The sequence below is a fragment of the Crocuta crocuta genome, unplaced genomic scaffold (genome assembly GCF_008692635.1).
Source record: "Crocuta crocuta isolate KB4526 unplaced genomic scaffold, BGI_CrCroc_1.0 scaffold25, whole genome shotgun sequence".
Classification (NCBI taxonomy): Eukaryota; Metazoa; Chordata; class Mammalia; order Carnivora; family Hyaenidae; genus Crocuta; species Crocuta crocuta.
Genome location: NW_027532015.1, coordinates 9,046,857 through 9,071,698, shown reverse-complemented (window position 1 = coordinate 9,071,698; position 24,842 = coordinate 9,046,857). Strand labels below are relative to the sequence as shown.

At 38.1% G+C, this 24,842-nt stretch overlaps 1 protein-coding gene across 9 annotated transcripts in view; it reads left to right on the top strand.

Moving 5' to 3' along the window:
- The first annotated feature begins 1,051 nt into the window (after positions 1-1,051).
- Positions 1,052-24,842, top strand: part of AIG1 (androgen induced 1) — a 241,628-nt gene continuing 217,837 nt past the window's right edge. For 8 of the 9 annotated variants that reach the window (XM_077776000.1, XM_077776001.1, XM_077775997.1 and 5 more), the window contains exon 1: positions 1,052-1,266. In XM_077776000.1, the coding sequence (XP_077632126.1) occupies positions 1,126-1,266 (141 nt within the window). In that variant the 5' untranslated portion in view covers positions 1,052-1,125. Of the gene's footprint in view, positions 1,267-1,391; positions 1,758-24,842 lie in introns of those variants that run through there. The other variant, XM_077776005.1, reaches the window with a different exon arrangement.

Here is a 24,842-nt window from a genome sequence, read left to right as displayed (position 1 = left end):
AAGATCTTCAGTAGACCTACTTCTTAGTTTTGCAATCTTATGAACGTGACAACTAAAATGAAATAGACCCAAATTTTACATGGACATAAAACTACAAATTGTTGATAATGAATAGTTTTATCCTAGTAGACTCTTCTTGAGATTACCTTGATTTTCGTGATATCAGTTTCTATTAGCATGATCATAAAGCCAGTAAAAAAAAAATCTACCAGATTTTTCTATTTTGGTTTAGAGTTTGATTGGAAAATTTCAGAAAAACATGCATGAGTTTCAACTTTATTTCTAACACTCTTCTTTCCCTGCCGCCTAATTCCACGTTCTCTGACTCAGAGACTATTTGGAGAGGACACCTGTTTTAAATGGATCCACAGGAAATACCTATGTTGTCTTTTCATAATCTGACCCTGCCTCTGGTTGGCTGAAATGTGATCATGGTTTAAAAAAAAAAAATGCTGCCCACAGACTGAGGCAACTTCACTGTGACAACATTTACTGGAAGGCAGAGGGAATCCAGTTTATATTTATTTTCCTTCCATTAAGCCCTGCTTTTGTACAGTAGGAAAAAATAAGTAAAAGAGCAATACCGTTTAACCCTCAAAAGATTAGTATTGAATTACAAACCCGGGTTTTGCTTCCCAACTCCGACCGATTTGTTTTGAAGCTAAAAGCAATCTCGAGGCAGAGACCGTTATCTGACACTCCTTTCTCATAACCTTTTATTTATAAACCTCTCGCCCAAAGATCATAGTCTGTCCTCTTGTATTATATATTGACATGCTATTTATAAACCTCCTGGGAAAAAGCACAGGGCAGTCCATCCGCTGGAACAGAATTCATACGGGAATTTCACAGTGATTAACAGTGGTCTATCACTAAAAATCCGGCTGGGTTCAAACCAAATAGTCACTCGGGAGCCACGGGCGCGCGGGTTTACCCCCCACGTCCAGGCCTCCACCGGTCTCAGCGCTGATCACCCGCCTTGGCCAGCAGCAACCACCTCCGCTGCCATCCCCGCGGCTGCGACGTCTGTCCACACTGGGGTCNCTCCCCCGGCCCCCGCCCCCGCGCGCCCTGCGCCGCCCGCCCTTCCCGGCCGCCGCCCCGCCTGCCAGGCCTTTAGCGAACATGGCGCTTGTCCCGTGCCAGGTGCTGCGGGTGGCGATCCTGCTGTCCTACTGCTCTATCCTGTGCAACTACAAGGCCATCGAAATGCCCTCGCATCAGACCTACGGCGGGAGCTGGAAATTCCTGACGTTCATTGATCTGGTAAGGCCTTCCGCTCCCCTCCCCCGCCCGCCCTGCACCCCGAGTCTGTGTGTGTGTGCGTGCGTGGGCGCGCCGGCACCTGCGCGTGCCTCCAGCCCCCACCCGTGCCCTCGCCTGTCCGCCAGTGATCGCGTCTAAAGGCCTGGCTGCCCCCGCAGCAGCACCTCTGAACCACCCGTTCGTTACCTGGTAGCTGGGGCCCGAATGGAGGTGGGCACAGCCAGGTGGTGGGCTATTTGGAGGGGAACACCGACCAGCTTCTAAGAGGTGACACGGAAAGAGTCTCAACAAATGGATCAGACGACCTTGATCATGAGTGGCCTCAGACCCATTCGCCCTCAGCGTGCTTCCCAGAGCACCCACCGCGGGATCAAGTTGCAGCAGCTGAAAGAAAACTGGGTATTGTTGAATTACTTGGAGCTTCCTCTGTAAGAACCAAAATCCACGTAAAGAAGAGAAAGCGCCTAATAAAGTTGTCTTCTTGGCATCTGTTTTCTTACCCATTGTCAGTAATTTACTCCCAGCCTTTCTCCCAGAAACATTAGGGGAGAGGTTTTCAAAATGCATTTCCAGTATGACTTTACACTTCTTATCTTTTCCCCTGATTGTCTGCAGTGGTTTGCATAAACAGTTCTGATGATACAACAGCATAACCCTGGCAGTTGCACTTGGTTGAGTTTTTTTTGTTGTTGTTTTGGTTTGGTTTGGTTTTTTTTTTTTTTTTTTGGTTTGTTTTTTGGAAGAGAAGCTTATCCACTTCTGGCACCGAAAAGGCCAGAGCATCAAAACATGAGCATAAGACCCAATAATGACATGGGGTGAAATCTAGGAGCTTAGGGGTGAAAGTTGACTCATTTAGACTGTGTGGAACACACTCTAAACAATGACCAAATATGGGAAGAAGGTTAGAACAAATCAAGGAGTTCCAAAGACTAGAGAAAATGTAGAAGCAATCCCTGCCTATCCAAGAACTGCCCATCCAAAGTTACATATGAGATTGGCTGCACAAGCAAGATTATAATCTTTAATTGTTGACCCTCCATTTTGATGAAGAAAACATGATGCGAGTTTTAAGATATTTGCAAAGGCTTAGGATTCCCCAAAGAAATGCAGTCAGAGGGCTTTTTGTTTAAAATACCATTTTATATTTGTTTCACATTAGATGCTTTCAAAGAATTTAAGTATCTTTTCTCAGCAGTTTCCGAACTATGCACATACCCTTGGGCGACAAGACTTTTCAGGGCAAAAGGGTGTTTCACGGGTTTCAGTTTTCAGATCCTCAACTTCCATCTCTTTCTTGAAACTGATCTGCCTCTGAGCATGGATTATGTCTGCTAGTTCTCCTTTCTTCCTCATTCATCCAAGGGATGAGCACACGACCAGGCTCTGTGCTGTATTTATCTGTTCCTTTTAGCATTCCGAATATAGATTGTCACCAAGACTGTCTTCACAGTTGATTGAAAAACGAAGTCAGACTTGTTTTGACAGAAAGTCTTATTGGGTTGATTGGCTTGTCAATGAGGATTGGCTGTGCCAATTATGTTATATAGCAGACATTTTCCATAGATTGAATGAGTGAAATCTGCAGCCCCGAGGTTCTGATAAATATGTATCAGCATTCAAAATCATGTTCCTTTTTCAAGTGTTTAAACTTAAGTTAAAAATGTTTAGATGTTATTTAAAAATATGTGCATAGATTTTCAGGATTCTTTTAGGGGCTGCGTGAATAAAATTCCTCTTGGATCACTACCTTATCGCATTCCTTAATCAGATCTCACTGAGCTGGCCCACTCGTGTGTTGCCAAGGAGCAGTGCTGAGCTGAAATACTGATGGAGACCCTACTAGGGCCATGGAAACTATGAACTCAGAAGTACCTTTGCATTAAGAACAGTTTTGGGGAGGGGGCAAGAAAGGGGGTCAACAGGTAAGAGGGGTAAAATTTGAGAGTGTCAATTAACCTGTGAGAGATGACTACTCAGGTTGGCGTTGCTTACGTATGTTAGAAAACAAGGCCCTCAAGAAACAGTATACTTCTCAACCTTTGTGTGACATGATACCAGAGTAGAGCCAATTTGACTCTATTTGAACTGCTACGCAGTTTATACTTTAGCATTTGATGATTGGACATGCCTGTTTTAAATATACAATCACCACAAATATGCCTTTGCCTACTAGAATTCAGGCAATAAACTCAAACTTGATTCTGTTTGTTTCATATTTAGATTCAGTTTGCATAGGGCCTTCAAGCCAGTTGTTCAAACTTTTTACTTTGACTTCTGATTGAAATAGAGTAACTATCTTTAATCCAAAGTTCCTATGAGGAACCATGTCTAGAATATTCTCTTAAACATCCATGCAAAGTACTATTCTTTTAATTATTAGAGATTTAGAGTCTTTAGAGTTTAAGCATGGTACAGCTGTTGAAACAATCAACCTGTCCGTTCTGATTAATGGCAGGAAAAGATTAGGCGACTCTTAATTTACCTATTTGACTTTTCATTTTTTTTGCGTGTTTAAAACAAACTGTAAACTTTACTACTCCGTGCCTTGGACAAGTTTAATGATTCGAAGCTCATTCGAGCAATTTTGGAGGAGGGATTTGCTTCTGAAACTTTAATGAGAAGGCCCTTTTCCTAACCAACCTGGATTGCAGAACCAGGACATTATCCTGATTCTATGTTCCTCAGCCTCAGTTTGCTAGAATGTAAGCCAGGAATCTCAGGGTGCATGTAGGTGCATTCCAGCTATATCCCTGTCTTCCTTTGAGTATTAGAGTCCTCCCAATAGAATCAGAGCTCATGCTTAAAAACTGAAACACAAGTTACTTCTATCGGTAATCCCTACAGTGTTCTTCCCCAGGAACAACTTCTCCCTGCATTGCAAAACTATAAGAAAACTACAGTGTTTCAAAAATTCAAGTTAGTAAATAGAAATGGAACACCGCCTTCATGCGGTAGGCCGACTAATGAGTCCTCCAAGATGTCTACATCTTAATCTTTAGAACTCATGAGTATGTTAGGTGACATGGCAAAGGGAAATTAAGGTGGCTAGTCGGCTGACATTAAAATAGGGAGGCTATCTCAGATTGTCCATGTGGCCCAATGTCATCACAAAGGTTCTTAAAATGGAAGGAGGCAGAAGGGAAGAATCAGCTGGAAGAAGATGTGTCTATGGAAGAAAGTCACAGAGAGACGCAACCTTGCTGGGTTGGAAGGTGGAGGAAGGGGCCAAGAGCCAAGGAATGTGGGAAGTGTCTAGAAGCTGAAGAAAACAAGGAAATAAAGTCTTCTCTGGAGACTTGAGAAGAAAGGCTGCATCTGACAGTCCTGGTGACAACTTGATTTTTAGCCCAGTGAGACCCACTGTTGGACTTCTGACCCCCAGAACTACAAGATAATAAATTTGTGCTGTTTATGTCACTAAATTTATGGTAATTTGTTACAGCAGCAATAGAAAACTAGTACACTTGGCTTTAAATCCTCTGACCCAGAAAAAAACTTAAATGCTGTTGTACTTATACAGTGACTCAACTAGCACTTCGTGTGTATTAGATAACTGGCTAATCTTAGCTTTAACCAAAATGCAGGTCTTTGCCTACTGCATCTGATATGAAACTAACAATGGGCGCTATGAGAGTCTATAAAAATTGAACAAGATGGGAAAAACTAGGTCTTTTCTTCACTGTGACGTTATGCAACGTGTCGTGCCAGAAGCAGGAACACTCTCTGAACTGGAAAAAAGCTAGAAAGAAAGAAAATTGAAATGAACCAATGTTTAAATATTTCCTTAACCAGTATCACAGCTGATTAATTTTCTTGAAATGATGCAGATCCATTCACTTACTCGCTGATTAAAGGATAATTCTCCCATTTATACAGTAATTGCTCCCAAAGATGGCAAAAATGAAGAATTAGAATAAAACCAGAATAAATAAAAGAAAAAGGCAGCGTTTGTTGAGACTTCAAAGTAGTGGTGGAGTATAATAAACATTTGTAAACATTTACAAATGTTAGTAAACATTTGAATAAATCAAACTTTCCAAATATTCAATGAGTTTTCTTGTCCTATTTCTTCCTATAATTTTGAGTGGAATAGGGATTTTTGAAACATATCAACCAAAATTATATTCAGATGTATATGGTAGAATGTCTAACGTGAGTCAGAATCAACTTCTTTGAAAAGCATGAACTTCACATTTATTATATAAAAATACTGATACTGAACTTGAGACATTTTGATTTTTTTAAAACACTTTTTAATGTTTATTTTTGAGACACAGAGAGGCAGAGTGCAAATGGGGGAGGGGCAGAGAGGGAGACACAGAATCTGAGGTAGGCCCCAGGCTCTGAGCTGTCAGCACAGAACCTGACGTGGGGCTTGAACTCACGAACCACGGGATCATGACCTGAGCCCAAGTCAATCACCCAACTGACTGAGCCACATAGGCGGCCTGAGCCATTTTAATTTTTAAAGATTGGCACAGAAATAGGCTATTCCATTTGCTCTAATTTGTAGTGTTCACCATTTTGAGGGTTCTAGTTTCTTAGGGTTCCATGATATTCTTTGTTTCTCTTGTACTGACTTAATTCATGCATGTACAGACGACCCTGCTTTCCCAAAGTGTGGTCTGAGGACCAGCTGGAGAGGAGTGACCATACCTGGAAGTCCATTAGAAATGTGGAACATCAGCCTCCACTCTCAACCTTCTGAATATAATCCCCCCCCGTTTTTTTTTTTTTTTTTAAAGTAGGCTGAATGCCCAGCGCAGAACCCAGTGCGGGGCTTGAGAGATCAAGACCTGAGCTGAGCTGAGATCAGCTGTTCAGATGCTTAACCGACTGAGCCACCCAGGTGCTCCTGAGAATCCACACTTTTAATAAGATCATTATGTGACTCCTGTGCATATTCTAGTTTGATAAATGCTGCTCTAGGCCACACTGGTTTTGTTTTGTGGTTTAACATGGAATAGCTTAAAGGATGCAGCCTCAATATATTAACTCTGCCCACTGTATTTAAAACATATTTAAACATATTTCAGAACATATTTCAGGTGACTTTTATTGTGACATAATTACAAACAGGTAAAAAAATTACAACATTAAAGTCAAAGAAAAAGACAAATATGCATGGCTCAGACACCAGGGATAGGTTATTTATTGCAGTTTAAAGATCATCAGGGCAATGAAGGCAAAAAAGAACACATTTTTGACCCCAGCATTGGAATAAAGGAAGCATAGCAATTTATCAGGAAAAACATAGTTCTTTATAGGTATTGATTTTTCAAGGTTATTTCTCTCTCGGATTGTTATGTAAAGGATGTTGGGTATGGAGCACTTAGGTTGATCAGTCACTTAAGTGTAGGACTTTGGCTCAGGTCTTGATATCACGATCTGTGAGTTCGGCCCACGTCGGGCTGTGTCCTGATGACAGCTCAGGGCCTGGAGCCTGCTTCGGATTCTGCGTCTTTGTCTCTCTCTCTCTCTCTCTCTCTCCCTCTCAAAAATAAACATTAAAAAAACTCTCAAATTTTAAAGGACATTGGGCACCATACTGGATAATGTCTTTGATTGATTTTTAGCAGAACACATAGAAATATCCTTATAATTGATGTATCTTTTATCATGATTTTATGAAAGCCAAAAACATGGTCTTATACTTTGACTGGATAAAGGCATTTTTGTAGAGGTTTAAAGTAATATAATCTCGGTACTTATTTTTGTTACCTAAATCCTTATTGCAAAAGAATTTAAGAAAACCACAGAGGGAGCAGGATAAATAAGGGCTCAGATGTTGAAAAGCTTGGGGTGTTCAAGAGCAGGAAATGGTCAAGTATACCTAGGGGACACATTTTTTGCATTTAGACATGCTGAGAATTTTGGACATTCAAAAATATATTAAGAATAAATTGCTTAACTATACCAATGCATTTAAGTTTATCCTATATTTACTTCTGTACTTGTAATAAAATATTCTTGACTCTAGTTCATCGCTTAATTTTAAATAGGAAAGAAAATCTCTTGAGAAGAGATTCTGTGTATCATTATGTAACTATGGTACTTCCTTTTGCCAGTCAAAACCACAGAGTGCCGTGTAAAGGCCAGTAGTTCGGTGAGTCCTCAGTGAACAAAATTAGGTGGGTTTTTTTGTTGTTGTTGTTTGTTTCATTTTGTTTGGATATTATACAAAGACGGTGAAACAGCATTTTTTTTTTCGGTACAATTGGACTTGACCCTAAAATGTGCACATAAACTTTAAAGATGAAATAATGCTTTTTCCTAACCTGGAGAAAGAATTGTGAGTATAATTCTTCACATAGAATCTCTCTGCACCCTCTTTGAAAATGTTTCTTTTGGATTAGACATAAAAGAGGGGCCTGGTTTTGTCAGAGTGGGGGAAAAAGCTGATGATATAATCACCCATTCCCTTTCTTAGTTGCAAATGTTATTGAAATTACAGAAAGTCATCTGACCACTAGTTGAGGTCACTTTTTTCCCCATCCCCGCCGTCCTCTGTGTCTGGTATAACATTAAGCAAAATTGGTAGCTGCTCTTGAGGCTTTTCATTTGTTTCTGCGCGTTCCCCTGAAATGTCATATGCTTCTGTGGAAGTGTGAACAATAGTACAATTTTCCATATTGAATCAGATGTTCCTGTGATCCAAGCATATTTGGAAAAATCTTACTGCTTCAATTCCATGACAACGTAGCTTTCTTTTGTGCCTCGCAGCCTGTGGCTGGGCAGTGAAAGGGCCCATTTCTCACCTGCAGGGGAGTCCTGTCATGAGTATGGGGGGCACAGAGCTCTCTGAACGTGAAAGATCCCTTGATCAGGTCCTTTGTAGAGCGGAGCAAGATATGGAATGTAGCTTTGATAAGCTTGACCGAGATATGCTAATCAAGAATAACCAGAGAAATTGCTTGAATGTGCAAAGTACCAAGAATTAGTCTCATTCTCAATCTTGAGAAAATGCAGTGTGTTCATTACAGTGCTTGAGAAGCATGGGATTCTAAAAAGTCAGTGAGACAATGGTCTAGCCCCTTTGTATTGACTTATATTTAGACCTGGAAGACTGTATTATAATTTAAAATTTTGATATCAAAAATAATACGTGGACGGGGCACCTGGGTGGCTCAGTCGGTTGCGCATCCGACTTCTGCTCAGGTCATGATCTCACGGCTCGTGAATTTGAGCCCCATGTCAGGCCCGGTGCTGAGAGCTCAGAGCCTGGAGCCTGCTTCGGATTCTGTGTCACCCTCTTTATGCTCCTCCCCCACTCACACTCTGTCTCTCAAAAATAAATAAACATTAAAAAATAATATGTAGAATTATAGAAAATTTGTACAGTACAGAAAGCCATAGTGAAGAAAGTATATTCCATCTTAATGATCCCTAATTTTCTGTACATTTTAGCATTTTAGTGCTTCAAGATGGTATTTCAGAACTTTAGAAGCATTCGTAGAGAGAAGCAGAGTGCAGATATATATGTTTACGTGCATATAGAGTCAGATTTCACAAAAAATCACATTCTCTGTAAAAGATTATTTTTAAATTATACAGAAAAATACTTATCATTCAGAGATACCAAGGTTAGTGTTTTGGTATTTGTCTCTTGAGCCATATATATACTTTTCTTTAAAACTAAAGTCCAGTGTATACATGACTTGTGTACTTTTTTAAAATTAACATACACCAAAGTTCAGTTTCTGTGTAGAGTTCAGTGATTTTTGACAAATGCATAGAGTCATATAGCCATGATCACATAAAAATATTCTTTTATGCTGACCCCTTAGAGTCAGATCCTTCCCTGGGACCACAGATTTATTCTCTATCCCTATAGTTTTGCCTTTCTAGAAAATTACATAAGGCATACTGTATGTAGTCTTTGAGTCTGGCTCTTTATATTTAGCGTAATGCATTTCAGGTTCCTCCATGTTGTGTACATTAATAGTGTGTTCCATTTTATTGCTGAGTAGTATTCCATGGTGTTGATGTGCCCTTTTGTTGATGCATTCGTAAGTTAGAGTAATTGGAGTTTTTTCTAGTTTGAGGTGATTATGAGAAAAGCTGCTATGAACATTTACATACAAGTTTTTGTATGAACATGAGTTTTCATCTTGGGTGTAGGTACCCAGAAGTGGAATTGATTGGTTGTATGGCAAATATATGCTTGACTTGATAGAGACCACCCAACTGTTTTCCAGAGTGGAGGTGCCATGTTGCATTGCCATTAACGATGCATGAGAGGTCCAGGTGCTCTGGGTCCTCAGCAGTGTGTGGCGTTGTCAGTCTTTCTTCTTGTTTAACAATCTCTGCAGGTGTGTAGCGGTATCTCTTTGTAGTTTTAAGTTTAATTTCTCTCATGCCTCATGATGCTAAGCATCTTTTACTGTGCATTTTTTATCATGTGTATCGTCTTTGAAATGTCTGTGCAAATCTTTTGCTCATTAAAAAAATAGATTGTTTTGGAAAAAATAGATTGTTTTCTTATTGTTAGGATTTGAGAGTTTTTGTGTTTGCCAAATAACAATTTTCGGCCAAATATGTGATTTGTAAACTTTTTTCCCATCTGTGGATATCTTTGCATTTTATTAGCAGTGCCTTTGGCAGAGCCAAAGTTTATCATTTTGATGACATCCAGTTAATTACGTTTTTTTTCTTTTCCCGAACATGCTTTTGATGTTTATCTAAGAATGTTTTACTTAACCCAAGCTCACCAAAGAGTTTCTCCTCTAATGCCTTCTAGAAGTTTTATAGTTTTAGATTCTACATGTAGGCTTATGATCTATTTTGACTTCATATTTTAGATATGGTGTGAGGTAAGTGTTGAGTGCACACTCCCCAGCTCCCCACCTTGACTTTTGCATATGGATGTACAATTGTTCCAGGAAAAGACTATCCTTTAATTTTTGTCCAAAATCAGTCTGACTGCATTGTAGGTCTGTCTCTGCTGTACTTGTTTGTCTGTTCACAAGAACTGCCCTGAGTTGATTATTGCAGCTTTACTGTGAGTCTTGAAAGCAGGTAGTATGAGTTCTCCAACTTCATTCTTTTTTAAGATTTGTTGAGGCTATTCCGATTACTTTGTAGAATACTCTTGTCAGTATCTATAAATAATCCTGCTGGGGATTTTTGAGAGAGATTCATTGAATTCATAGAACAATTTAAAGAAAATCGACATCTTAACAATATTTACTCTTCCAATTCATGCACATAATATATTTCTCCATTTATTGAGATCTTTGGTTTCTTTCATCGGAGTTTAGTAGTTCTCAGCATATGGCTTCTGCATGTATTTTATTAGATTTATACTCAAGTGTTTTATTTTTATTAGTGCTACTATAAATGGTACTTTAAAAATTATTTCTTATCAAATATTTTTTATTCAAGCATAATTAATATACAGTGTTATGTTAGTCTCAGGTGTACAATATGATGATTCAACAATTCAATTCATTTCTCAGTGCTCATAAAGTAAGTGTACTGTTGGTCGCCATTATCTGTTTTCCCCATCTGCCTTTCACCTCCCCTCTGGAAACTACCAGTTCTCTGTATTTAAGAGTATGTTTTTTTGTGTCTTTTTTTCTCTTTTTGATCATCTGTTTCTCAAATTCCACATATGAACGACAGCATATAGTATTTGTCTTTCTTTGACTGACTTCACTTAGCATGATACTCTCTAGGCCCATCCATGTTGTTGGAAATGGCGAGTGAATCTTTTATATTTAATTGACATTTTTATTGATATAATTGTAGATTCATATCAGTTGTGAGATATAGTACAGAGAGATCCATGTAGGCTTTACTCAGTTTTCCCCAGTAGTGATGTCTTGTACAACTATAGTGTATCACAATCAGGATATTGACATTTAAACAGTCAAGATATGGAACAGGTCCCTTACTACAAGGACCCTTCAGTAGCCTTTTTATGGATACACATACCTTCTTCCTCTACCTCATTCCTGCTCCCTGGAAACCATTAATTTATTTTCCATTTCTATGATTTTCTCATTTCAAGAATCCTATATAAATGAATTGATATACACATGACTTCTTAGAATTGACTTTTTTCACTTAGAATAATTCTCTGGAGGTTCACCGAAGTTGTTATATGTGTCAATAGTTTGTTCCTTTTTACTGCTGAGTAGTATTTCATGGTATGAATATACCACAGTTTAACTAGTCACCCATTAAAGGACATCTGGATTGTTTCCAATTTTGAGCTATTATGAATAAAACTGCCATGAGCCTTCATGGACAGGTTTTTGTGCGAACATAAGTTTTCCTTTCTCTGGCAGAAATATTCAAGAAGGCAATTGCTGGGTTGTATGGCATTTGCAAACTTAGTTTTAAAAGAAACTGTTGCGGATGACAGAGTGGCTGCACCATTTTTCACTTCCATCAGCAATGTGTGAGCAATGCAGTTTCCCCTCATTGTTGCTAGTTAGTTGATGTTATTTGTCATTTTATCCACTTGATTGGTGTGTAGTGATAGCTCATTGTGGTTATAATTTGCATTTCTCAAATGGCTAATAATATTGCACATTTTTATGTGGTTGCTTGCCATGTGTATATCCTCCTCAGTGAAACATGGTATTATTTTATTTATTGTTAGGATATAGTATATAGAGATGCTAAATTCACTTATTCATTCTAAGAAATTTGCCATAGATTCCATGGGATTTTCCTTTCTTATATATATAGTCATATCATCTACTAATAGAGACAGTTTTCTTTTTTTCCAATCTTCACGGCTTTTATTTCTTTTTCATGTTTTATTGCATTGGTTAAGACTTCTAGTACAATATTGGACAGAAGTTGTGAGAGTGGATATTCTTGCCTTATTTCTTTTTCAGGAATCAGAGTCTTAAATGATGCTGCAAATACTCTATCAGTTTGAGTACCTTCCCTTTTTTTGTTTGCTAAGAATTACCTTTTTCAGCTCTTAACTCTCCGTGATTTCTCCCATACTCTTCCACTCTCAGATGCCCCTTTTCTTGGTTCCTCTGGCCAGAAAATGGAATCCTTTCAGAATTTTAGCCTCGCATACTGTCATGTAGTCCTACACAATTGCGGCTGCCCTCACAGTGATGCAGCAAGAGAAGAAAACCCATACCCCCACTCCCCATACTCTTTATACAATAGGGCTTTTTCCCAGTTCCTCTGGCTTGAGGGATGGGTTTTCCACTGTGCTATTGCCAGTGTAGCTTTGTAACTGAGAGGGAAATGAAAGAGGGAAAAGTAGGGACGCCTGGGTGGCTCAGTCGGTTAAGCATCTGACTTCAGCTCAGGTCATGGTCTCACAGTTTGTGGGTTCGAGCCCCATGTCGGGCTCTGTGCTGACAGCTCAAAGCCTGGAGCCTGCTTCAGATTCTGTGTCTCCCTCTCTTTCTGACCCTCCCCTGCTCCTGTTGTCTCTATCTCTCTCTCAAAAATAAATAAACATTAAAAAAAAAAGAGGGAAAAGTAGAGGTGCAGGAAAAGGTCTCTCTCATGATCTCTAACATGTGGAAATCTTTTCCTCAGTCTTCTGGCTATTTTTCCTGGAATTTTTGCTGTCAGTGCTTGTTGCATGATCCCAAGACTCAGCTCACCCTCAGGTCAAATCTAGGGAAAAAAGTAAAATTAAAATCCACTAACCTCACCCTTTCTGGGCCTTTATTCACGTTTTTACAGTAGTTCCTAATATGCCTGCTATGTGTACTTTTCAATGTCCTCAGGTAGTTGATTTTTTTTTTCAGAGTTATTAGTTGTAGTTAGTGAGAATGATAGGCTGTAGTCAGTTTTCTCCATCTTGGCTGGCACCAGAAGTAGCTTACATATGATTTTAATTCCTGTTTGTTTTTCCCACTTAGCATATTTTGTAAACATTTGCCTCTGCCATTATAAATTCTTCCATCACCTCATTTTAATGACTGCATATTCCTTAATATGGATGTTTATATTGATTGTCTCAGTGAATAGATCAATCTTTCCACATACTTGTGATTATTTTCTTCAGATAAATTCTTGGAGGCAGAATTACTATACTGAAGTCTTCAAGAGGTTATCTCCAATCAAGAGATTATCGTAAATCAATCAAAATACACACTCTCCCATATTTGGAGTACTTCTGTCTCTATATTCTAGTTAACACTGTGAAGAGAAAAATACTTCTACTGATCACTCAAAATGCTTAAACTTCACAATTTTCTGTCCAGGAGATGCACTGCAAATATTTCATTATATATCTCACAAATATGAAAACATTTGCTGTCTTTGACTCTGTGTTTACAAAACCAGGTTATATTAGGCACATTTAGTTTGGGCTCATACATATTTGAGCCAAACATATTCAGCTGCCTAGAACATCCTAATTGGAATGAATTGACATGGCTAAAGCGAGCAAGAATAAATTTCAGTGCACAATGATCATGGGTTTGCTTGTACATTCCATTCATCTTGCATGAAAATTGTACTTTAGCTGAGTCATGAGTGATTGACTAGAGCCAATTTGAAAAGCTCCATCAGGAGTCTGAAGAAAGTATGTTTGCTGTAACATTACATATCCTTTTCTTTGTAATTATAGTGATACATCTCTGCTATTTTTAAAGAGACATATGAACATTAAGAATGCATACAGAATGGGAAACTATCCTATTCTAAAACATGAAAGCATGTGTTCTATGCCAGAACAGATTACTTCTGTGTCAGCCTAGCTCTGTCAGAGAAGAAAGATGGCACTTAAATTGGGTAATTTGAGGGAGTTTAGTGTAGGAATGATTTACTAGTGTGGACAGGATATATAGAGAAATCATAAGATACAATACAAAACCAGCAGGCTAGTGATGGGGTGGGGGTGGGGGGGCCAGGTTGCCACTGCTAGACTTGAGCAGTGACTTTTGGTGCTCATGTGGTGTGCAGGAACCTTTCAGGAGCTGAGTAAGTAAAACAAATACCCCAAGTGTCCTTTCCTTCCTCTGTCGGATTTCCTGACAGTATTCCTCATTGGCTCAACCCTACAAGAAGTCAGAGGGTAAGAAAGCCTTTTCATATAGTGCACAAAGATCTACTGAAGTAAATATAAGAAAATTTTTTTAATTTAAATCTCTCAGTACAAATACATTAAGAAGTCTTTGGCTAATTTGCAACTATTTGTATATGAGGAAAGAACATTTATGTTTCACAAATTATTTATTTATAATTGAATAATATATAAAATAATAATGCTTAACGTGTAACTTTTAGTAACATATACTTTCAGTTTATTGAAGAATTATATACAACATATGATATCCCTATTATAGAGAGGCTTTATAGCATAAGAGGTGAGCACTTAGGCTTAGGAATCAGATTGAATTTGAATCCCAGCCTTCCCATCTACCAGTGATTTGACTCTGGGTAAAATTATCTTCTCTAAGGTCTATTTTTTGTATTTGCTAAATGGGACTAATGATAGTATCTATCATAGAGTAGTGAGGATTAAATGAGATCATTGCATAGCTTAATGCCTAGCATGTATCAGATACTTAATAAGTGTTATCTGTTATTATTATAATTGTTCCATATATACCTGTAATCAGGGACAAGAACCATAGTTTAAGAGGACAGTGGTCATTTTAACTTGAAAATGATTACTTCACTAAGTATAGTGTTCAGAAAGGAGACAGTTCAGTGATTAAGTACATAAGCTCTGGAGTAAAACCTCTGCTTTGAGCCTTAGTTTCTTCTGAAAATTAGGGATGACAGAAATGTATATGTGTGTATTTGTGTATGTGTATGTATAAACAGATACAGATGTATGGAAAGGATGAACATTCACAATGATTTTCAAAATTTAGAATTTATAGCCAGATTTATTCTCTAGAATTGGAAACGATAGTCCATGAACTCCAGGGCTCATAAGGTTGTTTTCAGATATGTAATAGATAACCCCTCACATCTGCTGGTCCGAAAGCTGAGATGATGGTTCTGAAGCTCTTTTCTTATTTCTGATTCAGGGATAAGGGATCTGGAAAGACTAATTTTTATTCCATGGGGTAGATCTGGAAGGCAGCCAAATTGTTGTCTGACTGGTTTCTGTACAACCCAGGACACAGGAGGGCAGGAAGGAAGTAGGAAGAGGACTAATTGCATTGCATTCTGGGGGAATGTCGTATACACAAAGTGTTGGCGATTCCTGCTAATAAGAAGACACCTGTTAGTCGTAGTGTACCCTGGGATTTGTAGTTTCTTTTTCATGTGCTCCATTACTTCAGTGTGACAGAGAACCAACCTATGAGTCAAGGGAAATGCCTTCTCAACAGAGCGGAAGTTATTTACATGGAAGCTTAGGAAATACTATACAGACCTAATAAGACCAAATATTTCCTAGCAGAGAGAAACATTAATGAGTACATAAGAACAACTATATGGTCAAATAATCTTTGACAAAACAGGAAAAAATATGCAGTGGAAAAAAGACAGTCTCTTCAACAAATGGTGTTGGGAAAACTGGATCACTTTCTTACACCATACACAAAAATAAATTCAAAATGGATTAGAGACCTAAGTGTGAGACAGGAAACCACCAACATCCTAGAGGAGAACACAGGCAGTAACCTGTTAGACCTCGGCTGCAGCAACTTCTTACTCAACATGTCTCCAGAGGGAAGGGAAACAAAAGCAAAATTGAACTACTGGGACTTCATCAAGATAAAAAAAAACTTCTGCATAGCAAAGGAAACAATCAACAAAACTGAAAGGAAACTCACAGGATGGGAGAGGATATTTGCAAATGACATATTTAATAAAGGGTTAGTATCCAAGATCTATAAAGAACTTATCAAACTCAACAACCAAGAAACAAATAATCCAGTTAAGAAATGGACAGAAGACATGAATAGATATTTACAATTAATAACTGAAAGTACTCATCTGAGCAGTGTTGGTTTTTACTGTTTCCATTACAATTTACATGAATGAATATAAATTGTTATGCCTAAACTGGCTAAATTTTCTTTTCTTAACCATTAGTATGCTTTTATCATTGGTCATTCTCGAAGATCAGTTCCAGCCTTCTTTAGGCCTATCTAGCATGAGAATGATTAACATATTTTAAAGACCTCATCCAATGAGACTGTTCCCCTTTTGCTCTTAAATTGTGATTTTAAATAACCTAGAATTTTAAAAAAGAAGAACCTTGTGTTATTGTCACTGTAAATAAGACTTAGCCTTGATACCTCATAATGTGAATTTCCTTGGGTTAAGATTTCACTTATGTTTATGTGAACATAGTTCTATATCTATTGATATAGTTCAGTCAATACTATATGACAGTAACTGATAAGCAGTTTTTCTCATGACTTCTCTCTCTCTGAAAAAGTAATTTCAAAAAAAGCAAAAAGATATCTCTCAATCAAAACATGGATCTCGTGGCACCTGGCTGGCTTAGTGGGTTAAGCATCTGACTTTGGCTCAGGTCACGATCTCCTGACTCATGAGTTCAAGCCCTGTATCGGGCTCTGTGCTGACAGTCCAGAGCCTGGGGCCTGCTTTGGATTCAGTGTCTCCTCTCTCTCTCCCCATCCCCCATTCATGCTCTGTCTCTCTCTCTCAAAAATAATAAACATTAAAAAACAGTAAAAATACCCAACATGGATCTCTATCAAATATAAGTTAGAAGTAAATAGGAGTATATCATAGGTACTATAATACACTTGCAATTGCTTTATTTCTACTTTACATTTTTACTGGAGGGTAACCTAGCATTATAATTTAGAATGAATTTCTTCCAACAATATTTAAACTTTTTCCATATATTGACACCAGTTAAAATTCATAGTTTGACTGTAATAAGCATATCTGAGCCACTTTCACTTTGCCACAGAAAAGCCATTAGGATGTGACCTAATTTGACATTTAAAAATTTGCCATTAGTGACCAAACAGAAAGGGAGTAGCACTATACCAGAAGGTCTAAATCATAAAAGAAAAGTGAGATTTTTTTTCCTTAGGAGAATGCCTGTCAGATGTAAATTTCCTTGCTCTTTGCTGAAATGGGGCCTGCTGTTATTTTGTACTTGAGAGGTTCTGTGGTCCGATATTACAAGCTCACCCTTACAAATCATCAACCACACTATCCCTTTTTGCCTTCCATCTTATTTATCTAGAATATATGTAATTCTGGTTAAACCCAAGCACTTGCCTATTCATGCTTGCAGCTGAGCGTAATTTTAAAAAAATCGTGGAACCATGGTATTTGATCCTGCTTGACATTTATGACCACAAATACGGAGTGGACCCTCAGTACTGCCCCACACCGTACTGCATTTCCCTAGTCGTGGAATCTCCCAGCCTCACAGTGCCTCTTGCGCCTATTTTCTCTGTCCTGGAATCTTGGTCATCTTCTCCCTGATCCTCTATCTTAGATCTCTTTCTCACTCCAAGAACAGTCTTCATATGGGCTGAAGAGTGTAATGACCTTGTAGTTTGTTTCCATATGAAAGTTGAAGCAATCAAAAGAAACTTCTACATTCTCCCACCATCAGATTTGCCGATCTCCCTTCATCCAGATCTGAATTCCATGTTCCCTCCTGTTAACAATGGACCAACCGCCAGTACTTCCCAGGACAGCTCATCCGCCTGTCCCTGGACTCCTTGCCTACTCGAGCAGTCCCTTTCCGAGAGTCTGTCCTATCTCTCCTGCATTTTCCATTTGACTGCTTCGTTTCCATCAATCTACAAACACACCGTGGGTGTTATCTCTCAACATAAGCAAAACAAAGTAAAATTTATCGTGGTCTTGAATCTTTTAGTGCCACCTTATTTCTCTTGTTCTGTTTTCAGCAAAGATCCTTGAAAGAACTGTCTACACTCTCAGTTTCCACTTCCTCTTCTTGAATTCTTTCTTAAACCCATCCTGCTCTGCCAAAAGGCTCTAATTAAGGTCATCAGTGGCCACCACATTACCAAATGTAATGGTCAATTCTGACTCTTCATTTAACTGAAGCTCTCAGGAATGCTCGATCCAGTATACTTCTCTTTCTTGAAACACTTTTTAAAACTTGGTATCAGGCAAACATACTCTCCTGACCTTCTTCCTACTTTTCTGACTATTTCTTCTTAGTCTCCTTTGCTGGGTTCTCTTCCTTTCAGTTTTGAATGTTCCAGGAATCAGTCCTAAACCCTCTTCTCTCTATAGTCTACATTCACTTCTGTGGACATTTTACCCAGCATTATGGCTTTAAATACCTTCTGTGGGACGATCCTCCATATTTATATCTTGAGTCCCAATCTCTCTGAGCCCCACATTCCTATATCTAACTACTGCTTTCTGTCTCTGCTTAGAGGATTAATATACATTTCAAACTTAAGTTCAGAAACAATTTTTGGTTTCACCTTCCAAAACTATTTTGCCTCATTGTTTTCTATCTCAGTAAATAGCACCACTGTCTAAGACTATGATGTTGGACATATTCAGAGTGCATTGTTTTTATGGGTTAATTGAATTTTTATTTCTATTTTCTGTGGATTTCCCAAAGGACATCTCTTTTTTTTCAAAATGGACCTGAAAATGTAAACAATTTGACAATCATATCTGGCCCTTGAAATTTGCAACCTACCTGGGCAGCTTCTATAGTGATTACTTGATGAAAATAATCAACTAATATCCCTTTGTGTGAGAAATTGTGAAAAGTAGAGAATAACTTTAATATTGGCCAAAGCACATAATGCAAAAAAAAAAAAAATCTTTCAAGCAATTTTAAATATTCGACAAATTTTAGCAAAAGGTTTTTGAATAAAAAATTTTTTTTTATCTAGCATTTAAGGGAGTAACCGCACATTTTTTTTTATTCTACCAAAGATGGCCATATTTATTTTTAGTTAAAAAGTGGTAACTTTATGTAGGAAATTGAAAGAATTGATCAAAAATACTATGAAAACTAGTGATTATAGCAAGATTGCAGGATATACTTACTTTCCTATATACCAGTAAAGAACACATAGTATTTGAAATTAAAAACACAATACCATTTACATTAAGACCCCTCACAATGATATGCTGAGGCATAAATCTCACATTAGTGCAGGATCTATATTAGGAAAGCTACAGAACTCTGATGACTAGAACCAAAGAAGAACTGAATACATGGAGAGATGTTCTATATTTATGGATAGGAAGACTCAATATTGTCAAGATGTCACTTCTCCCTCACTTGATCCGTAGAATTAATCTTATCCCAATCAGAATCCCAGCAAGTTATTTTGTGAATATCACCATACTGATTGTAAAGTTTATATGGAGAGGGAGAAGGCCCAGAGTAGTCAACACAAGACTGAAGGAGAACAAAGTTGGAGGACTGATACTACCTGACTGAAAAGCTATCGTACTCCAGGCAGTGTGATATTGGAAAAAAAACAGATAAATGGGTCAATGGAAGAAAATGGGAGAGACTAGAAATAGACCCAAGTAAGTACAGACAACTGATCTTTGACAAAGAAGCGAAGATAGTCTTGGCTGGAGTTAGATATCCTTGTGAAGAAATGAATCTAGACACAGACCTTCCACCTGTCACAAAAATTAACTCGAAATGGATTACAGACCTAAATGTAAAATGCCAAACTATAAAACGCCTAGAAGATAATGTAGGAGAAAACCTAGATGACTTTGAGTATGGTGATGACTTTTTAGATACTACACCAAAAGCGTGATCCAGGAAAGAAATCTTTGATAAGCTGGACGGCATTAAAATGACAAACTTCTGCTTTGTCAAGGATAAGAAAAAGAGAAGACCAGCCACAGACTGGGAGAAAATATTTGCAGAAGGCATGTCTGATAAAGCACTGCTGTCCAAAATCTACAAAATCTCTTAAACTTTGGGGCATTTGGGTGGCTCAGGTGGTTGAGCATCTGACTTGATTTTGGCTCAGGTCACCGTCTCACAGTTCATGAGACTGAGCCCTGGCTCAGGCTGTGTGCTGACAGTACGGAGCCTGCTCGGGATCCTCTCTCTCCTTCTCTCTCTCTCTGTGCCTCCCCTACTCATGCTCTCTTTCTCTTAAACTTAAAAAAAAAAAAAGGGAGGAGGAGGAGAACTCCTCAATCTCAGTAGTAAGAAAACAATCTGATTAAAAAATAGGCCAAAGTCCTAAACAGATACCTCAGCAAAGAAAATATACATATGGCAAATAAACATATGAAAAGATTCTCCACATCATATATCATCAGGGAAATAAAAATCAAAACAACAGGGAGTTACCACCACACACCTACTAGAATGGCCAAAATCTAAAACACTGACAACACCAAATGCTGACAAGGACGTGGTGCAACAGGAACTACCATTCGTTACTGGAAAAGGTATGGCCATGTTGGAAGAGAATTTGGCTGTTTCTTATAAAACTAAATATGCTCATACCATATGATCCAGCAGTCATGCTCTTTGGTATTCACCCAAAGTAGTTGAAAACTTATGTCCACGAAAGAGCCTGGGTGGCTGTTTTCATAAAGCATCCATAAACATCCATAAACATGGATGTTTATGGTGGCTTTATTTGTAACTGCCCAAACTAGGAAACAACCAAGATATCTTTAAGTTGGTGAATGAATAAACTGTGGTACATTAGACAGTGGGATATTATTCACCACTAAAAAATTAATGGTCAAGCCATTAAAAAGACATGGAGGAATTTTAAATGCATATTATTAAATGAAAGAAGCCAATCTGAAATGGCTACAGACAGTATGACTCCTACATATGACATTCTGGGAGAGGTAAAACTATAGATAGAATAAAAGCACCATTGATTGCCAGGAGTTGGTGGGAGGAGGGATAAATAGGCAGAGATAGAAGGTTTTTAGGGCAGTGAAAATACTCTGTGTGATACCATAATGATGGATACATGCTATTAAACGTTCGTTCAAACCAGTAGAGCACACAGCACCAAGAGTAAACTCTAAGGTAAACTATGGACTCTGGGTGATGATGACATGTCAATGTAGGTTCATTAGTTGTGAACAAATATACTGTTCTGGCAGAGGGGTATTGATGATGGGGGAGGCTATGGACTAGGGGCAAAGGTGTATGTAAATATTCAATATCAAAGTACTGTAAAAAAGTATATATTCAATATCAAAGTAAAAGCACATCATTAGCTGTTTTTATGTGTTGCTGCTACTGTAGAAAACTTCACAAGCTTTTCAGCCAGATATATTGCAAAGATCAAAGAGCTTTCAAAAGGACTTCTAACTAACAATGAATACGGGTACTCTCTCTGCATAATCCAGGCTTGCTATGCTCTGTTACGTCGAGCACTCCATATTCTAAACAAGACAGAAACTTTTCCAAAGTCAGGCAGGAACAAATGATAAACATAAAACAGTATAATAGATCCGTGTATAAGTTATTAAGTGTAATTAAAAGTTGAGCTTATTACTACTGTTCCTTTCCATATCATGTTCCTTTCCCATCCCATATTTTTGCCTTCTGCCTCGTGGTAGCTGCCATCCTGAATTTTGTGTTTCTCATTCCCCTTTGTAAAAAAAAAAATAGTATGCACTTCTAGGCCATATATTGCATTGGTTAGTTTTGCTTGGTTAGGGCCTTTATACAAATGATATCATCATGGAAGCTTTCTTTATGCAAATAGAAATAGCATGTTTAAGGAGGGTAAACCTTACCGTACAATGAGCCATTGTAATATTGTTTACATGTCTGTGTTTTCTACTGCCTTGAGTACTATGTGATTTGGTCTTGCAACTGATTAGACAATTAGGAATTGGAAGGGTGATATGTAAATGTTACTGTCTAACTGACAGAATGATTTATTAGAAACATACAGTTGTGGAATTCACCTGCTTTGTTGTTTGGGAGGCCCAGGGCCAAACCAAAACATGTGGGTTAATGGCAGACCTGCGGCCAGCTTTTTAACAAAATTCAGCCAAAGGTGAATTCCATTCAAGTGCAGTTGTGTTTGTTTGCCAGTGGTGTCAGTACTGATTTTAAAATGTATTTGCCTTTTCTATAGCTTCGATCAACATTGTTGAAACTGTCAACACACATGAATCAATCTCATGGGTCTTGATGCCACCCACTGACTAGACTAGCTTATTTTTTTGCCTCTGCTTATGCTGGTACCTTCTATTCTTCCAATGTCAGCTGCCAAATGGATCCTCTGAACCATAAGATTTCCATGAAGAGGCCTTCCCTTTGCTCTTAGAAAACTCCAAGTACTGCTCTTTGACGCTGGTTATTTACTTTGGTCTCAGAGATGGTTGGGGTTTGTTTTCATTAAAATTATTCTTTTGACTTTGGCATTTTGTCTCAATGTGATTTGGATAGAAAATGCTATCAATTATTTTTGTAAGGGAAACAAACAGAAGAAACAGACATTTGGCCATAACTTTAATCTACAAATTAAAAAAAAAAGCATTCATTTACTTTAAGGAATAATAAGAGTCCATATTTTTACCTAATTGTAAAAGTGCTCTCTTCATATTCTGATCTATCTTTATTCCCTTTGTTTTAAAAGACAAGTGGTACATACATACCCCCCATGAAGATTTTATAAGATGCTAATGGAGAAGAGAATAGTATGGTCATACTTAAAGTTTATGGCCTTAAATAATTGATTTAAGCTCACTGTTAAAAAGGTTTGAATTTTATTTTGTTTCATCTTTGTATGCCTATTTGAGAAGCTTTAGTTTTCCTTATTAACTCTTTTTACTTATACTGATGTTAAACTGCTTTGAGTAGCACATGTAGGTAGGTTAATAAAAATGAGATGTCAGGCTGCTGGCTTTTATTCTTTAAATTTCTACTTTAGAGGAATAAGGTGAGAAAATGTGCTAGTGGGATGGCACATGCAGAGGCATCTGGGAGATCACTAAACCCAATGATCAAAAAATCCGGGAGAGAACATTCCATCAGTTAAAGTACAAGTAGCCTGAAAGAGTGCTACATATCAATTATTCACACCATTGTGTGAATTACTCTAATTAGGTAATCACATTGTTTGCCTTCTACCATTTTAACCTAATTTCTTGGGAATTATTGGTTAGAACAAAGAGGAGTCACTGGAAGGGTTGAAGAGGAAGATCACGCTTGAGGGCATGAATTGCTTCTAGAATAGGCTTGGAGCAGGTACAGATCTGCAGAGGCTGGAGGCTTTTGGAGGACAACATGAAAGGTAGAGCCCTGAAAATAGGAAAGATGAGAGTCTGGCAATGTGTGTTAGATATAATCACCATAGAAACCATCCCCTGTGACTCCTGAAGTAATGTCTGAACAAACATTTTCAGTAAGAAGAATGACTTAAAACATCCAGGAGATGTTAAATAGAAATGTCAAGGTTTCAGGACTCCACAGATATTTTTAAAAGACTGTGGACACAACATCCTCAGTGGGAGATTATGATAATGTTTCACTGTTGCATTCATTTTAGCCTTCTGAACCCGAAAGAGTTAGAGTCCTAGATAAAATAATAGTGGCCAATAATATTTTTCATCACTGTCATACAGCTTTATTTTTTGTTCTAGTTAATAGATATCTGACTTAATAACATGCAGCAGTAAGTTATAAGCCGAAACCGATGTAGCCAGGTCAAAGTAGTCATTTAGTTTTTCATCAAAACCAAACTAAATGAAAAAAAAAAAACCTCCACTCATTGGATTGCCATGTTATTTTATTTTTTAAGTAATGCCAGAGTCCTGAAGAATTGTATATACTTCAGGCACACATATCTAACATACATATACATCTTAGGCCATTGCCAGTGAATCTGTTCTTTTGGAAAGTGTCACTGGATCTTATGTTTAAAATAAGCATGAAGGCAATGAAAAACAGTCACTTTTATTAGCTGACTTGTCTACTCAACAAACACTTTCTGAATACCTACGATGTGCTACTCCACTAGATTACAGTAATATAGTGACCAGTAATATATAGCTAGACACCCCCTGCCTTCAAAAATGTTGCAGTCTAAGGAAGGTGTCAGGCTCAAACACTTACAAAACAATGGGGAAGTATAGGGAGAGAGACATAATGGACCTTATGAATGATTGCAGTCTACTCCTGACCATCCTCGTGGGATTCTAAGGTAACATTGATTAGCTATGTTAAGTCCACCGACATATATGACCGCACTGCTTGGTAGAATGTATATATCCGTTTTGGGTTTGCCAGGTGAAGTATATAGCTGTATTTAGAAGTTCACTCTTTTAGGGGCGCCTGGGTGGTGCAGTCGGTTAAGCGTCCGACTTAGGCTCAGGTCATGATCTCATGGTTCGTGGGTTCCAGCCCCGAGTCGGGCTCTATGCTGACAGCTAGCTCAGAGCCGAGAGCCTGGAGCCTCTTCAGATTCTGTGTCTCCCTCTCTCTCTGACCCTCCCCTACTCATGCTGTCTCTCTCTCTCTCTCTCTTTCTCTGTCTGTCTCTCTCTCAGAAAAAACAAAAAACATTAGAAGTTCACTGTTTTAGCTCTTAGAGGTTTCATTTATAGCACTGACAGGGTAGATGTGATAAATATAGACATTTTCTAAAATGAGCTAGTGAATGTCCTTTTTCCTGATAAGCTCTAACCCAAAATTGTTCACGAAAGGAGAATTCTTAGGGCCTTGG